The sequence below is a fragment of the Rhipicephalus microplus genome, chromosome 1 (genome assembly GCF_043290135.1).
Source record: "Rhipicephalus microplus isolate Deutch F79 chromosome 1, USDA_Rmic, whole genome shotgun sequence".
Lineage (NCBI taxonomy): Eukaryota > Metazoa > Arthropoda > Arachnida > Ixodida > Ixodidae > Rhipicephalus > Rhipicephalus microplus.
Genome location: NC_134700.1, coordinates 166937688 through 166956142, shown reverse-complemented (window position 1 = coordinate 166956142; position 18455 = coordinate 166937688). Strand labels below are relative to the sequence as shown.

The 18455-nt window shown below is 41.0% G+C and overlaps 1 protein-coding gene across 1 annotated transcript; it reads left to right on the top strand.

The window, feature by feature from the left end:
* Positions 1-474: 474 nt before the first annotated feature.
* On the top strand, positions 475-11957 carry LOC119185964 (carcinine transporter-like). The gene is made up of 6 exons (XM_075867790.1): positions 475-508; positions 3205-3334; positions 4072-4286; positions 8935-9116; positions 10290-10468; positions 11446-11957. The coding sequence occupies exons 1-6, from the start codon at positions 475-477 to the stop codon at positions 11495-11497; spliced, it is 792 nt and encodes a 263-aa protein (XP_075723905.1). The 3' UTR covers positions 11498-11957.
* The last annotated feature ends 6498 nt before the right edge of the window (positions 11958-18455 follow it).

Below are 18455 nucleotides of genomic sequence, written 5' to 3'. Positions count from 1 at the left end.
GGGCGCGTAGGTGTCGATTTGTATGGACCACTTCCTCTGACGTCGGCTGGTAACCGCTGGGCCATCGTTGCCGTTGACCATTTAACGCGATACGCCGAAACCGCCTCTCTCCCTGTGGCTACTGCGCGGGATGTTGCGTCCTTCCTGCTGCATCGATTCATACTGCGCCACGGACCACCCCAAGAGCTTCTCAGCGATCGAGGCCGTGTCTTCTTGTCGGAACTCGTCGAAGCCATTCTGACGGAGTGCCATTCTGTCCACCGCAAAACTACTGCTTACTACCCACAGACGAGTGGCCTCACCGAACGCTTTAACCGCATCCTCGGCGACATGCTTGCTATGTACGTCGCTGCCAACCACACTAATTGGGATAATATACTGCCCTTCGTCACCTACGCCTACAACACCACTCCTCAGAGCACGACCGGTTTGTCACCTTTCTACTTGCTGTACGGAAGGCACCCGTCGCACACCATGGACACGATAATCCCGTACACGCCAGATCCATGTGAGTTTACGCCTATTTTCGAGACAGCCAGGCTTGCTGAAGAGTCTCGCGAGCTTGCCAAGACATTTACGACCCAAGAGCAAGAGCGGCAGAAGAGTATTCGTGATGGCTCCACTATTTCTGAGCCCACGTTCCTTCCTGGTGCGCTTGTATGGCTCTCGATCCCGACCTCTGTAGCTGGCCTCTCTTCCAAACTACTTCCTTTCAAATACAAAGTCCCCTACCGTGTCATCGAGCGCACCTCACCCGTCAACTATCTGATCGAACCCGTTGAACAATCTTCGGACATGCGCCGCCGTGGGTGAGACATCGTCAACATGGAGCGCCTGAAGGCTTATTATGACCCGCTCATGGTAACAAGCTGTTAGGTCGCCAGGCGGCTCCCTCTTCGACCCCGGGCTAATTGTAGCGAAATCTCCGAACTCTGAAATGGGTCGAACTCTTGAGCACCTTCTAGTGGGGCTACCCAACAAGGACGCCGCTCGCACTGAGAGCCCATGCTTGGCCGTGGCTGTCGCCATTGTATATTCTCGCTTGTTGCCGGCTAATAAACGCCTTAACAGCTCTAATATTTTGTAGCTTGTGCTTGTTGAAAAGACTGGGCTGTAATTGCTAGATTCATCTCTAGATCCCGATTTATGTATGGGATGACCTTAGTCGTGCGCCAATCATCTGGAATTGTGTGTGTAGATAGGGAGCTAATGTATATTTTATAGAAATATTGACTCACCCACTCAGCATATTTTTTAAGGAAAGTGTTTGAACTGTTATCTGGGCTTGGGGACTTCTTGGCATCAAGTTTTTATAGACACCTTTTAGATTTATATTTACTTCTGACATAAGTTCAAATGAAGAGTTTGATAGCAAAGTTCGTCCAGAAGACCCATGTGTGAAGACGGAATGAAAATAAACGTTCAGTTTATCTGCTATTTGGTCTGCTTCGGTGATGATTTGATGGCCCGATGAAAGCAGGGGGATATCGGAATGCTTACTTGGCAAATAGTGGCAAAACCTTTATGGCTCTGATCGCATGAAAGACGGTAGTGTTTCGAAGAAGAAGTGAGACTTAGCAATAGAGATTTTGTTGTCTAACGTTATAATAAGGCTCTGTAGTTTTCTAAATACTCTGCGCTTTCGTTGTCATTTATTCTTTCTTTTTAGATGTATAATCTCCCGCGTCACCCACGGATACTCTCGGTCAATGCGTTTTCTTTTCAGAGGAACGCAATATCTTTCCAATAACTCACGATATCTTTAAAGCATGACCACATTTCTCTTATGTTGTCAATTTTTTCAAAATCGGTAAAGGATGACGCTAAATGGGCTAAAATGGCATCGTCGTCTGCATGCGCATGGTCTTCGAAATGAGTGGTGCGACTGTTTTTTTTTTGTTTGAGATAGCGTTATAGGACATGAAGAGATAATAATGTTGTGATCAGAAATTTCATCTTCTACACTGATACCACAGTCCTCGATCAAACTGCTGACGAACACGAGGTCAAGTATTGACGAACAAGCATCTACAACATGTGTGGCACAAGATATTAGTTGGGACAATGAAAAACTGAATGCTGTCAGTAGCAATGATTCTGAACTTGTTTTTCTCATTGGTCTTGGCAGAATTCTGGCCAGTTTATTCCGGGCAAATTAAAATCACCACAAAGAATTATCTTCGAACGTGAGTTCGTGTGCTGTGGAATGTATTCTTGCATAATTTCTAAATATTCAGAAAAAGAGTTTGGTGGCCGGTACATTGCACCAAGAAATATGCTTCTCCCATGATAATTGACCCTGCACGACACAGTTTCGTGGTATTGTCCTTTAAATGAGAAGACTTAAGGCTATTTTAAGAGCTATAGCGACCCCGCCATCCCGTGTTTGATCTTTGCAAAATAAATTGCATGAAGAGGGAACAACCTCAGAATCGAGTATGTAATCATGCAACCATGCTTCAGTATTGAATAAAATGTGTAGATTATGGTTTAGTATTACACTTTCGAGTGGAGTTAGCTTGTTTAAAGCACTACGGACATTAAGTGACACAACTGGCAAGATTTTGGTACAAGGCTGTCATTGCTTGCCTCAGCTTTTCAGCTGCTTTTGTGCAGGCGCAACTCGTTTTGGTATTTTCACCCTCTTGGTTTGAAGCGTGTCCCAGACAAACAGTTCCCCACCTACTTTCATCTCGTCACACTTTTAAGCCTTTCACCCTCTGTTGCTCTGCAGAGTGCCAAAGTTTTCCTCTTGTGTCGCGCACTTTCTTTGCAAAATCCTCTGAAATAGCGATTTTTGTTCCTTTCAGTTTGCTGCATTCTAATAGAATTTTTTGTTTTTCTGCAAAGTCATACAACCGAAGGATAACTGGACGGGGGCGTTCTTTTTGGTATTTTTCCACACGATGAAATCTTTCAAGCGACTTCACTTTTTGCCTAACAATTGTTCAAACACCTCTTGTTTAATGGTGATTTCTAGTGATTTCTAATCCGCACATAGATCTTCTCCGATGCCGTAAATTACTAGATTGTTTCGTCGGCTTCGATTTTTCAAATCGTCAACGTTAGCGGACAGCTCAGGAAGTTGTACGTTCGTGTCCTTGAAGGATTGTTCGCAAACCGCTACTTTTTGTTCTAGAGCCTGCAGACGGCATATTTCTTTCTGAAAAGAAGAAACCTATTCCTTAATGTTGATAACTGCAGATTCAACTCGTTTCAAGTTAGAAGTTATTTCCTTCAACGATTTTGAGGTTTTTGTTTTCTCCTTCAAGATCTTTTTCAAGAGATCGTTTGTTGACGTGGATTGTGATTCAGAGTTGGAAGTCGGCCCTGGGTTAGTTTATATATCACCGGTGGTTAGTAACTGCAACTTGATGACATCAACACAATCTTTCATGGTTTCAAGAAGAAAACGTGGACTTGGCAGCACTGTCAAGGCTAAACAGTCGTCTCAAATAGAATAAGTGGCTTTTTCACCAATCTGGATAACAAAGAACATCGTTGTCAAGATGGTGTTTTCTCTGCGCAAGAGTTTCTTGCCTGCTCTTCAGTGCAAGCACTGCTTTTTGCTTTTCATGCTTGTGTAGTGCATGGACAGATACACTAAGGCTTTCCACGAAATTCGAAGCCTTAGTGTGTGGATACTAAAAACTGCCAGATTTTTGTGCGTGTGTTCAGCTTTACTTCTTTAATGTGACTTTTGCTTCGATAGAATGATGTGCAACAGTAGTTTTGCTAATTGCATCGAGATATATATACTGCGCCTTACACCGTGCTGTGTTACACCGTGTGAAACACGGTGTAACAGGTGTAACATGGTGTAGTTAGGTGTAACAAGGTGTAACAAGGTGTAACAAGTTAGGTGTAACAAGGTGTAACAGGTGTAACACGGTGTAACACGGTGTAGTGTAACAGGTGTAACAGGTGTAACAGGTGAAACACGGTGTAGTTTTTTGATATATTTGTTTTCAGCATTACTTCATGGTTATCATTTAGGAGCACTTGACTTTTAGAGTTGCTGGTCTCATTAATTATTCTGTGCTCAACATAATTTCTTTTGTCCATTTTCAGGTTTGTCACGTACTGCTGCTACCACACCAATGTCTACAACACGTCATTCCTCGGCACAGATGTATACCTCTCGTACACGTTGGGCTCCCTAGTGGAACTGCCTGGATTGCTGCTTGTGCTGTTTGGCTTGGACACGCTTGGTCGCCGTTGGCCGATGGTTATTGTGACGGGTGTTGCTGGCATTGTTGGCATCCTGTTCATTCTCTTCCGCAATGGTGAATATTGCAAAATCAAAGCTTGAGTGTTCTCAAAGGAAAACATCTTTAATCATTACAGTGACATAAATTTTGTATTTGTAGTTTAGGGTCATGTACGATCGCACCTATATTTTCCAAGAAAGTATAGGCACTTGAATTCTAAAAGGCATCACAGAAACAACAAAATAACAGCAGTAATATGTTACAAAAATTATCAGACAATGATACGTAACATAAGGGTTGTTTTACAATTTCTGTGCCTGACTTAGTGGGAAGTGGCAAGGGTATAGGAACGTCCGTACATGTAATTTTGAAACAGTGCTCCACATTGTCTACATTCTTATCATCGTGATCTTTTAGTGGCTGGTGTCTTAGAGAAACGAAGCTTAATTTAAAACAAACAAAACAAATACAGTTGGCAACACCTCCACAGTTGCAAAAGCGTGCCGCAGAATTCCTCTCATTCAATCAAGAAAGAGCTGACATATGTGGTACATGGCTAGCCACTGCAAGATCCTTGTTGCTTGCTGGGTATAAATCAGATTCAAGGCAGGTTGCCTAGGTGATTCAAAAGATTGCCGTCTTATTGTACTAGCATGTCTTTCTGTCTAATGGTAAGCATCACCTTCTTTAGTTGGTGCATTGGTTGAGCAATATTCACATGTGGCAAGAGCTTTCCTTTAACATGAAAGTTTCAACTCTCGCAAATGATTTGCATCACTTTGTGTGTTCAGACATGCTTGCATCACTGATGAGTAAAAAGGTCTTCTCATTGCTTTGAAATCACTCACTTGTAATTCAAAAGTGGTTGATCAGGAATTTTTTCACCAGCCAAGACCCAGTTTAAAAAAAAAGGGGGGGGGGCACATTTATAGACTGTGTTAAAATCTATCCCTAGTTCTAGATTCATGTGAGGATTGGTTAACAGGCAAGTAGAAGCTCAAAGCTTTGCTTGTTTAATTTTCCTGCATGCAGATGTTGTAACCTGCTTTATCGTTCCTGCCATTGTTGAGATGGTGGTTTTCTTGCTTGGTCACCTTGTCAGCTTGCTTGCGTGAAGCTTCGTCATGGAGCTTTTTCGATCTGACTGAAGGAATGCTGCAAAGGCTTTTAGCGCACAGCTGTAAGTTAGAACATGCTCTGCTAACACTGCAACTAATGTCTAGGTCGGGATTTGTACTAATTCCACTGCAGACGTATGCTCTATTGGCATTGAATCTTTTTCTGTCATGTACTAACTTAGTATGGGTGCATTAGTTATTTATATTTTGAATTGCATGGATCCACAGCCTACTAAAATATGCAAGCAGTAGAAGCACGTGTGAACTTTTTTTGTACTATTTCTCAGGCATGCCTGTATATAATGACATTGTGCCACCGAAGGGGTCCCACAACACTTTTTGAACATTGCTAGAAAACGCTTCAGATCGGTAGTCGAGGCTCTCGAGAACACGCGAAACAAATATTGTAGTGCATCGCGCGGCCAGGAATTTACAATGAATTCTCAAAGTCAGCTAAAGATCACTTTTTGTCCTCTCAATAAATGATGCCATATGTATACGTAAAAATCATTGTGTAATTTGATTGATTTGATTGATTTGTGGGGTTTATAAACATCCCAAAACCACCGTATGATTATGAGAGATGCCGTAGTGGAGGGCTCCAGAAGTTTCGACCACCTGGGGTTCTTTAACGTGCACCCAAGTCCAAGCACACGAGTCTACAGCATTTTTGCCTCCATCAAAAATGCAGCCACCGCAGCCGGGATTCGATATCGCGACCTGCGGGTCAGCATCCGAGTACCTTACCCACTAAACCACCGCGGCGGGGCCATTGCGTAATAGGGCCATTGCGTAATAGGGCGCATTAGGGGGGGGGGGGGACATTGCAATGAAAATTATTTTTTTGTTATATATGAAGATCAAGTGATGAAATTTGGCATGCAGATGTCATTTGGGGTGCTGATATCATAACTGAGATCTGTTTTCAGCTGTCTAATATATTTTTTAAGTTACAATACTTGATAGACTCTCTTCGTCCTCCCCAAAATTAATTATATATTGGACATAAGTTTGTCAAAATTTTTGCACAAGAATATTCACAAGGACCTATTCTGTGCTGTAATGTTAATGATTTATTTTTTAATATGCAAGGAAGCACAAAAAATTTTGAAATGTCCTGGGCATATTATTCTGCTAACAGCCTTTACAAAAAGCTAATTATAAAAGTCTTTGTGATGTGCACGCAAATAGTTACAGTTTTATGACACTCACTAATGTCTCAGAATCTCAGTCCAGAAAACGGAATGGCTCTATTTTAATTTCTTGCGAAATTGCAGAGGTATGACTGAAAGCAACTGCTAGAAAAATGAAAACTGAGAAAATGGAGCTCAAAGAAATTGGAGCTAGAAGCTAAGAAAATGGAACTTGGAAGGGAGCTGGTTTTAGTTTTTATTGACAAATGCAGCATTGTGGCTATCTTCAGCTTTGATCTGTCCTCTTTACAGTGATGCCAATATGCTGGCACTGTGCCAGGTAAACGCTGCAGATTTGTATTTTTTAAAGCTAAATTTTCTTATATCATTTGACGACAGCCTACCAGTAAAATGCTTTTTTCTCAATGTCTGCTTCTTATTTTGGTCTAATATTTTACCATAATGAAAACATGGTCTCAAGATGGCAGGAAAAAAAACATGAATAATAAAATGGAACATTTTGACCAAATTTACCATTCCCCTTTACCGTCCCCCCTTAAGTTAGCTTGCACCAAACTTCAAAGGAGCTGCTCGAATGCGCTCGGTTGTGCCACCTTCAGAGCTTAGCGTAACTTTAAGTTCTGCCGGCTTCTTTTAGGTGCTCAAAAGCCTTACATGGCGAACGTTACATTGCTTCCGTAATAGGAACGAGTGGTGAAGGGGAATGCACTTCATCAGAAGAGAGAGTTGGAAACATGTCGTATCATCCAAAAGGTGTTGCAGGTGTGAGCTCTCGTGCAGTCTCGTGTGCACCATCTTAGCGTTAAAGCGCATAGAGTATGCGCCGTAACTACACAAGTTGCTCTATAACTGTTAAGTTTACAAAAGCTGTGGTGGTCGCATTAATATTACAAAAGCCAGCTTGTACGCGCTCAAGCTTTTTCAGTTAACGCGCTCATAGACTCAAGTTTCACGTCATTGGCTGATTCAAGCATGGCATGCTTGGGAGTGATAGCGCCCACTGTAAGAGGCTGCAACGTGTCGCCGCGCTCGATTGTGAAGTTCAATTTCCTTTCACACAGAGGCGGAAGCCGTGGTTAAAAGCTGGAGTGCCTGACAAAGGCCTTGGCACCCTTGTACAGCCTGACAAGAATAAATGCAAGCTCATAATTGCAATGTTAGCTGCATTTGCCAGTGTAACACAATGCTGCTGTTAAGTATGCAGCTTAGGCAAAATACGAAGCATCATGAAGCAACACAAAGTGATACAATGTAAAAAATTTTACACTGTACGAATCAGATATGAGAAAATGTTTCCTTGTTTGCTTCTTGAATAATTTTAATGCAACATCAAAATCGACATTCATCGACATTTTATCATTAGCTACGGTTACCTGATAATTCAATTTTTGTTTGCCATAGTTTGTGCACATCTTAGAGATCCAGTGGATTTATTTTTTAAAAGCGGTGTGCATCGTTAAACAAAGTACAGCTTTGAGTGTATGGTTGATTGCTCTTAATATACTGCAATAGTCGAAAAAGGTAGACTTGGACTGAAAAGCTGCGTGTTCAATAAAAAAAATTAAAGAAATAAAAAGTGTTTGATGTTACAAGGTGCTTGTGATGTACCTTCTTCTCTTGTGCCATCTTTTCCTGCTTAGCTTTCAGTATTTTTGTCTGGATGAGAGAAGAGAGAAAGAAATTACAACGTGCAGGAATTCTCTATACCTAACTCCGCTCGTACTGAACGAATTCTAAAAATTTTTGTGGCAGTCAACTCGTGATGCTATAAGCTCCTTTAGGTAAGCCATTTCATGGTTACTTGAAAAAGTGTTGCAGGGCCCCCATTACACACTCACATTGCTGTGCCTAGAGATTTTGTATTATGGGTTTACCTAGTAATTATATCGTTTTAGGTGATCAATGAAGTTATGCCTTGTAGCTTTGAAATATTATTAAGCATTCATAAGACGGAGCTTGTGAGTCTTGAAGCATTTTTTATAGCAATTTTTTCACAGTTGTTGCAGAAATAGCCATTTTGAGTAAGATGTGATGGCAATACAAATAGCTTTTTATACACTGCTAATTTGCATTGTGAACCATAATTAGCTAATGCAGTGATTTTCAATTATTTTTTGACTATCGGGGACCGCATGGTCTGCTCATATTTTACTCTATGATGTTAGACATTGAAATGGTGCCACGACTGAAACAACACGACATTCCAAGCTGTTTAAGCTATTTATATTCCTGTTATCATTTTTACAAATCAATAACACTATCAGCTTTGTCACAAGGGTAACTGCCTGGTGAATAATTAGCAGCTTACTGTTTGTCTGATGCTGTGGCAGAAATTATATTTGAAGGGGTGTTTCTTCCATTTGTTTTATTGAAGGCTCAAATGTATGTGTTCTAGTGCTTATGTTCATTATGTTGCACTGATGGTATACTGTGAACTCACCTTTTGTTCAGGTTCCCATGTCTCTGTACTGGTGCTGAGCCTTTTGATGAGGGTGTGCCTGACAGCCGAGTACGACACCATCATGCAGTACTCTGCTGAGGTGTACCCAACTGTTCTCAGAGGTCGGGGCTTGGCGTTACTACGCTTTGCCGGCACCCTCAGTCTCTACGCTAGCCCACCTATCGTCTACTTGGTATGTGGTGTGCGCAACGTTTCACGTTCACCTGCTTTAGGACTGGTGTGGCCATTGCACAGTTTGTCACCGAAGAAAAGAAGCTTTCTGTTTAGTTAATGTTGTTTTTCAATACAACAGACTGCTTCTGCTTAGTGATTAGAATAAAGAGTGTTTTATTTAATGACACCAGCTGTCATGTGGCAACTTTACTGTATTCTGATTTGAGGTGCATAATGATGCATTATTTGTGCCATTGAAGAGTTGCAGCACAGTGGATAACTAGGGCACTCAGATGTAGTCAGATATAGTGTTTGGGGAAAATAAGGCTGGGTGCTATATTGAAGTTAAGGGAACATGCAGTATTTGCCAGAAGAGCAATGACTTTACTGCTTTTGCACTAGCTCTGCAGCAGCGAAATACCATTTAGTGAGAAGTTTACCATCCTTGTGAATGACTTAGCATCGGATGGTCATTTTTATTTGGATATTCTGAAATGACTAAATTCAAAATTTATGCTCATTTGTTTGATTTGTGTTGCATAAGCACAAGTGACTGGTAGGCATGACTCTTTTTGCTGATATTTGCTGGGATGTGCTCATAGTTGTAAGTTTTCAGCAAGCATTGCTTAATAACATTTTCGAGCGTCACTTGGCCATTTCATCTACAATAAGTGTGAAACGGCTGTCTGGGGCAAAGCTGCACATTTATTTCTTGTTTTATTTGTTTCAATAGAAAAATGGCCCAACTGTCGCAGCTACATAAAAAAGATACGGTGCTCACCACAGCCGTAGTGGATAGAAGTGCTGTTCTGTTGCCTTAGAGCCAATGTGTTTTGAGTAGCAGCACATCAGGCGATGCCCTCTTCGGATTTCTTATTTACAAAAGAGAATGTCAGCCGGGTAGCTGCTTACCAAGAAACGCAACGTGAACACCCAGTGCTTTTTTATTTAATTGAGAATAGTGCATGTTATAACAAACAGTTTCTTTCTTGAGGACTCTGTCGCTAGAATGGAGAATAGTGAGCTATGTCTCAACAGACTTTTGGACTTCAGTGTGTGGTGACATAATTGCATTAATTTATGGCTATATCCCTCAAGCAGTTATGTTGATGTTTAGAAACTTTCACTGAGCTTGAGCAGTGCATACTGTCTGAAGATTCCTGTCGACGCTGCGTTTTCGTGTGTCGTGCAGTCTCGCCTGGACCCCACATACCCAATGCTCATCACAGGCGTCATGTCTCTGGTTTTGAGTATCCTCTCCTTGTTCCTGCCTGAAACCAAAGGCAAGCACATGCCTCAGACGCTGCAAGACGGAGAGCTTTTTGGAGCAGACCAGCGTATCTTGGATTTTCCTTGCCTCGGTGACAAAGGGTTAGTGTCACGTCATTATTTTTCTTTTCTTGCTTTTAAGGATGTTTGATCGTTTATGGCTAATGGTTGAGAGTTTATGCTGTTCTCATTTGATTTTTCTGGTTTAAAAAGTCATTTTCAAAGGAGGAAGAAAGATGGATTCCAAATTTTATGTGTATAAATTTTATGTGTCTTGTGAAAAGTTATATATGCACATTAGCCCCTCCTCTTTCATTTGATAGTTTGATCAGAACATGGAAGTTTTATAGAAGCCAAAATTACTCCCTGAAAGCTTAATAGCTGGAACATGAAGTACAAGTAGACTTGAAAACATTTTATTGGAATTCAAATTATGACTAGTCATGCTTCTGTCCTTGCTGTGCTTGGGATGTTTACAATATAATGCAGCATGTGCAGCCTGCCATGAACATTGTAAATCACTTCATCTTCCGAGTTTCAGAGGCGCAGAAGTATTGATATGATTTTTTGGTTAGCAGCACAAAATGTTTAGTTTTAGATGCTTGTTGCCATTGGTGTTCGTTGTCATTCAGGCATTGAGTGCAAAAGAATGTGATGTGGTAATCACGTGAAACTTGATGCTGTGCATATTTATGCTGTACAACAGCACATGCGCTTATTCAGAAAGGTAATCATTTGGTATTTAGGTAATCATTTAGGTATTTAGGTAATCACTTGACCTTCGAAGGTAAAATTTGGCCAACAGCATTATTTCAATCTAGACTGGTTATGAATCGGCTTAGTGAGGTTTGCCCTATATCATTGCAGTTGGCCTTAACTTAGCCGTTCTTTAAAAATCACAAAGCTCTAGAGGCTAATTCAGGCTACACAAGAATTCGCTTGGTGTGGTTACTGCGCAGCTTTAGAGGTGTGTGTCAGAAAAGTGGAAAAAAAATTCTTCCTGGATGTATTGAAGTCCAATACTGTTTGTGAAAAGCTCCGTTGAGTATTAATACCCTTTAATTTTTTTTTCTTTGCAGCGAGCCAACGTGTTGTGATTCACCCAATGCATCTGCTGCAGTGAGCTGCTAGGCATCGTCGATCTGCAATTTTAATCTACAAATGCTCGGCACAATCAGCATCAGACTGCGTAATTAGCAGGTTTAGTTTTGTTGTTGTGAGGAAAACACTCAAAGGTCAGAAAAGGTAGCTTATTTCATAATTTTTTTATGAAATTCGCGGTTGTTTCATATTGTTGATTACATTCACAATTCAACTATGAGCTAGCAAGTGATGCCTTGGTATTTTTTTTTATGTCCAGCAACAATTGTACATTTTCTACCAGGTAAGATGGTGCGTAAGTGTGTCTGTAATATTTCTCTTTGAGTTGTAATATTGGAGTCAACAATTTTTCAGGATGTTCTCTCTGAGATTGAGTTGAATGCTTCTGCAGCCTGCATTCTACCTGGAAATACTGATATATGTGACCATATTGTTTTGTTGTTTTACTGGCCACAAGCACACATTGCATTATAGGATGTCTTTCACAGAATCCATTGCCCATCCTTATATATGACTTCTTACGCTATGAAATGTGATTTAGTGAACAGAACTTGCATATGTATGCTACTTCGTGCAAGGTTAGCCCAAAGTACAGACAAACATTTAGTGTACATTGTAGAAAGTACTTGCAAATCATTGCTGAAGAAGCCTTATATTTTGTCTATTGACAAAGTGATGAAAGCTTTATTAGCTTTGTAGGAATGGAAGTGCCTTATAAAAGAGCTTTTTTTTTGCCTACTAAGAAGTGGTTGTAATCACCAGGGGCATAGACACATAATTTGTAGTTGCTAAGTAAAAATGTACCCTATAAGCTTTCATTACAATATCTTAGTGTTCACTTTAAAAAAGACATACTTATTTAGGAAGCATGTACTTAGTAAAGTACTTTTGCAAATTCTATACCGGTAAAAATGTGTGCTTATTACAATCCTGTAGGATGGCGCTTGCTTAGTCACAGCAGAGTCAGCTGTGAGATGGGAGCCTTGAATTTGCGCATATTTCCTCGTAATGGCTAGTTGCAATTTGTACAATGTAATATTTTACATTAACTTATTGATCATGCATTTATATAATGTCAGTGTTGTACTTTATGCCAAAGGCTCACGCTGTAGTGCAAGTGACCAAAAGTGTCTACCGATTTTTGGTGGTCTTGTATGTCATTACTATTGTCAGATAATGTAACGTAGGAAGCCTTGCCGTAACTCTTGGTCATGTCCAGTTGCCACAATCGGTTCACAATGTACCAGTGCCACAGTTCATGAAGGGGCAAGTAAGCAGGCAGTAACGCCAGCTTAGCAACTCGCCTTCACACATTCACATTTACTGGCTAGAGACGATGTAATATCCATCTTTGCTTTTCATGCACAATGACTGTGCACGTAATACCGAGTGTATGGCATGCAACATGTGGGAATCATGGGTCAGGTTTAGCTCTGGTAGTTGCGTTGTCTTCAGCGCGTTAGGTTATTTACGTGTACTAACCATTCCTTCACTTTTCTTTCATCCTGATGCAAAGCATCAAGAAAGTTGTTATACTGAAGCACTATGCCGATTCTGTGTCTTCTCTCTTGTTCTTGTGGCTTGGTTTACAAATGCATATTAGGCGTCCGCCACAGTGGAGCAGCAGTGATGGTGCTTGACAGCTGACCCGGAGAGTGGGGGTTTAATCCCGGCTGCGGCGGTCGCGTTTCAGTGGAGGCTGAATACTAAAGGCCCATGTAATGTGCGATTTCAGCGCTCGTTAATGGTCTAAATTTCCGTAGCCCTTCACTACGGCATCCCTCATAATCCTGTTGTAGCTTTGGCTTGTTAAATTAGAGGTATTATTATTAAAATTATGTCAGGTTCCACAGTCGCGCCTTTTTTGCCTCATCAGCTTCTAAATGCTAGAGGGAAAGTAGCTCTCTGTGGGACAAGCCCGCAAATGCACGGCCCTATGCAGGCAGCTTCTTCCCGTGAAATCATCAACAGAAGGTACATGCAACTATTCTCGCAGCCTGGTTCTAGACTCAGATGATGGATGAACGCAAACCTCTCTGCTGTGATACTCCTCGTTGCAGTGCAGTGAAAGCTAAAAATTGTGTTTTACTAGCGAAGTTACATTAGCTTCTGTAAATAGTGCTTACTATCATGTAACTTTGGTAGCCACATTAGATATGGGGCGTGTTTCAAAAATGCACATTTTGAAAGATTGCCTGGTTATTTTTATTATTGCTTTTAGTGCAGCAAATATCTCTTTCCAAGCTGGTTGTTTCTAAGACTGATCGTTTTGTATTGCTTGAATTCTGTAGCAAACTTAGATCACCGCCGCTCCGAGTCTGACCAACCTGCTCCTCTCTCCCAACTTTTGCATACTGCATTGTTGGGCATTAGAAAGTCTGCTCACAAGCTTTTTCTTAGATGCAGTCAAGTTCTTACGTGGCATATCCTGCACATTGCATATGTTGTGAATTGTCATAGATGTAGTCAAGTGGTTTATGATCATTTGTCTTGTAAAAGTGCCTGTAACGTGTAAGTGCAACTGAGCACAATATTTATGGCTATATGCTCTAAATGGTTTGTGCTATTTGCACGTAGCAAGTGACCTGTAGCTACGAATGTTAGCCACGTTAATTGAGTGTATACATGACGTTATTGTGGAACTCCTAATGTTACTTACGCATTACACACTGCTTCAGTAACAAATTCTCAAGCAACATCTTTTGCATTAATCACCCAACTGTGGGTGCAAAATTCGTTTTTGAAGATCAACCAACTTGAGCTGAGATCTATGGATTAGCAACATTTTTTGTTTATTTCTTATTTGTGTAGGATGTGAAAGTGCCAGCAGGCTGTTAGGCAAAAGACACGTCAAGGCTTTAAAATGCAAGGTTATGGTGATAACCCCATTGCTTCGGTAAAGTCCTGGCTTTCAATAATGCGAGTGAATTATATGGCTTTATTAGCAATCATGCTGAGCCTTTGCACATGTGAGCCGTCTGGGCATGTAAACTGTAATTAAATTATAAATCTTGGTGAAAAAGGATTGTCAGCTCTCTGTAGCTGGCTGTTAAAACCAAAGCTACGCATACAGTCGACTTCCGTCAATACGAAGTTTACAGAAACCGCAAAAACTTCTAATTAATCAAACTTCCAACTAAGCAATATGCACAAGAAACTGCACTTTTATTGCTTCAAACCTGACAGTTCTCTAAGAAAATAGTCTGTGATATTTTGTTGCCAAACCTGGCTGCGGCTAGCAAGTTTCCCAAGCACTACACATGTTGAAGTGCTTCTTCAGCATTGTCTTCTTTAAAAAGACAAGAAATGCAATATAAGAGCAAGACCCGCAGGAACACTGGTAGTACTGGGTGGCGGTTCATTTCTGTGTCATCGTCCACTAGCCAAACCACCTGCACAATTTTTTTGTCTATTAGTGGACCGCATGTATCGACATTGTTGTCACGACAACACATTTTTTAATACGGACGGGGTTAAGGATGGCCCCAAAAGTAGCATAGTCGAGTTCACCTGTTCGCACTTTATGAAATTTGTGAGCAAGCTAGGCTTAATGCCGTACTTTTGTGCGATGTCTTGCTTGGCGGTGCCTCCCTGGTCAACTTCTTTCAAGACTTTTGACTCAAGGTCAAGTGTTCGGTAGGGGCCGCAAGTTGCCATTATCAAATGTCGCCACCACAATACTCAAAGTCAGCTGTTGAAACACGTGCGGAATCAACCCACAGGGCGTTGGCGGGCTAGTTGGTTTACCATACTATGTTTGAACAGCCCAACTGGACGCAGACGGAGCAGGACACATAAACACACACAGAGTGCTGTGCGCGTTTGGACCTTCTTTTCCACCAGCGTCCAGTCACGCTGTTCTAACTCCAACCAGACTTCAACGAAGCACGCGGCTGAAGTACGTGACCACCACTTAACACATCACAACAAAAGACCTGGTTAGCTGACGCAATTAATGCGATACCCTGGCGTTCACTAAACAAGATGGCCGCTTCATGAACTGTGATGCTGCGGGCAGTGGCGATGGCAACAACAGCGCAGTACAACAGCTGTCTTGGCACATGAAGAACTCCCCATTTTATTCAAAAATTAGGGTCACTTCGAGGATCTCAACTGAAAATAACTTCTAACTAACCAACATTACGGGCTTCTAACTTCGAATGATCGAGCATTTTTTTCCCATAGGCATGCATGCAAAATTGATGAGATCACTTGTTGACTTTTAATTAACCAAAAACTTCAATTAAGTGACTTCGAATTATTGGAAATCGACTGTACTATGTTGCGTCACAATTACATTTTTGGGACTGCCCGCTGCTTAAAATCAGTGTGCAGTAGCAAAACCATTTATAAAACAAGTATAACTTTTCAGCAATGCATGCTTGATTTTTGTAGAAGGTGTAGAAGCAAAAATCCTTCCTATTTTATCATTTGCTTGAGTGCTGATGCACATTCTTGCTGAGCTTACTATAACAAAGAAGAATGAGCTTTTTTGCGAAGCTGAATGTTTATAGTCACTTCAAAATTTTGGTGAGAAAGTGACCGTTTCAAAGTTTGAGCAGCTAACATACACTCTCCAGTATGCTGTGATTACAACATTTTATTTCTGGATTAGCTAATACTTTCACTTGTGCAAGCTTTACTAATGGCTATTATATATAAGCTATTGATGCATTAATGTGCTGGTGCACTTTGCATCATTGCCATATGCCTAATTCCGAACTTAAATATGAGCTGGGTATGTCCACAAATAAATGCGATTCGACTGCGAAGAAACAATGAAGAAAGATTCGCTGGACGGATGTACTAGTGTATTCCTGCAATTCATTCTCACCGGGTTCAACTTCCAGCCATCTGTGTTTTAAGTTCATTATGATTATGTAGTGCATTGGGTACCCTGAGTGTTGCAGAGTGAGCCAGTGAAAGCAAGCACTTGAATCTCTTTATAATCATTGGTCAGCTGTGTTATTTGTTGATGTTGTGATTGTCATTTGTTACCAGTGAAGTTGAAAGAAAAGTGCCTCACATGGAATACGTGTTCTCAGTTCAGCTAGAACAGGCGTGATTTTCGCTATCTCAGGACGCACTTAAGCACTGCCTTTACGCAACATGAGAAGTGCTCTGTGGTATTGTTATCCACACACATATCCAAAGAAATGAAGGTCATCACCATTAGAAGTGAACAAAATGCTGCAACAAAGAGCCTGCCTCATTTGTTTCCACATAAAATTTGCACATACATGATCTCTGGCTTAGTTTCCAGCATACATAATCTTGTGTAACCCTGTATGTGATAGTGAAGTTCTCGGTGACCTGCTGGTATGCATTTTTACACTGCATGCTTCAATGGTAACAAGTTCTCAAGCGAACCCTTTTAGTTCAATAATTGCTTTGCTACTCTTTGCCTGTGTCAGATTCTTTGAAGTTGTCAAATGTTTTGTGATTGGAAGTAAAACTATGAAAAGGTTCCTTGTATATGGCCCTCTTTCTCCTTGTTCTTTACAATATTTGTTTACATCCTACAGAAACTTGACTCCAGCTTTAACACTACAGACATATTATAGCAATTGAAACTCTTTACTTGTCAGCTGTACGATACCTCTGTGAATACTATGTCTTCATTAAAAAGAATGCAATGCAACATCTTCATTATGAAGAAGTGTAGTGGTTGATAAAGCATTTTGTCACCCTTCAAAATTGCAGTTGACGAATTCAAAGCAAGGTTACAAGTGATGCTGTACTAGAGTTATGGAATCTGGTTGATCATGCAGTTCTTTAACTCGTCCCTAAAAACTTATTTGTACGTATTCTTGCATTTTGCTTCTATTTTGATACAAATACTTTGGCTCGGTATTACCCAGCTTGTGCTTTGCAGAACAGTACTGCAGCTACCAAGATGCTGCAGGGAATGTTTATGTGGTCAAAAGCTGCGTAGACTCTACCAAACAGGTGTTGTAGGCAGAACTGCAACTCCTTTTTGCTTTTAGGGCTGCCCATAAGTCAGCTGTGATGATCTTAAGCTTTCATTACATATTATACTGGGTATACATTAGTGTCTCTAAGGTGTTTGTGTATGTAGTTTTGAAGTTGAAGTCTTGGGTCCCTCTTTCTCCTAAAACTGCTACCAGCAAAAGGGGAGGAAACGTATTGCAAGAAAAGGGGAAGTCATAATAAGTTTTCATAAAACGGGTTCATAATTCTCTCCTCGCCTACTTATACACGAAAATTCTACTTATTCTTCAAACATTCTATTTGCACATCTGCTGTGGGCACCATGTGGTTCATTGCGGGAATGCTTTGTCATCCTTGTTTTATGATCTAAATAGCTGATCGCAATGCCCATGCTTATAGTGTGAAGAGAACCAACAACTATTGTGCAGAATAGTATCCCATACAACGTAACATGTACCGCATGTCGGTCGACAGTTAAAGTCAGCGTGACGGCTCTGGAGAATACAGAAGAAGGATGGAGTAAAGGGCCACCTTTCGACTGAAACTAACTCAGCTAGCGTGAACATAGAAAAACAAGGCTGAGCATACATATCCATCGGTTCCAACTCGCCCATCTTTCAACCTTGCTTCAACTTACAGTCTATGCGTGGATATAGTCCATGAGAAACCTTTCTCATAATTTATTGTAACCTAAAAGCTGCTATATGGTTATTACATGATAACTGAGGAGATGGGAGAACACACACAAAATTAGAACAACATACATGTGCTTGCAGTTGCAGTTCAGCTAAAACAAGGCACCTTCAGCAGTAGCCTTGCTTCGTTCTGTTTTGTTTTTCTGAAAAACTAAACTGTACCTCATAAGTGACACCAGGTGGTACGGCAACCAACATTCACTGCTGTTGGTCTTCTCTCGTACAATGAGGTGCGTAACATAAGGCCAGCGGACCTTCATTGTCTACATTGCACACTTTGTAAAAGTTTGTGTTAGTGCACACAAGTATACTGTGCATTTGGCTCTGCACATTGTGGTACT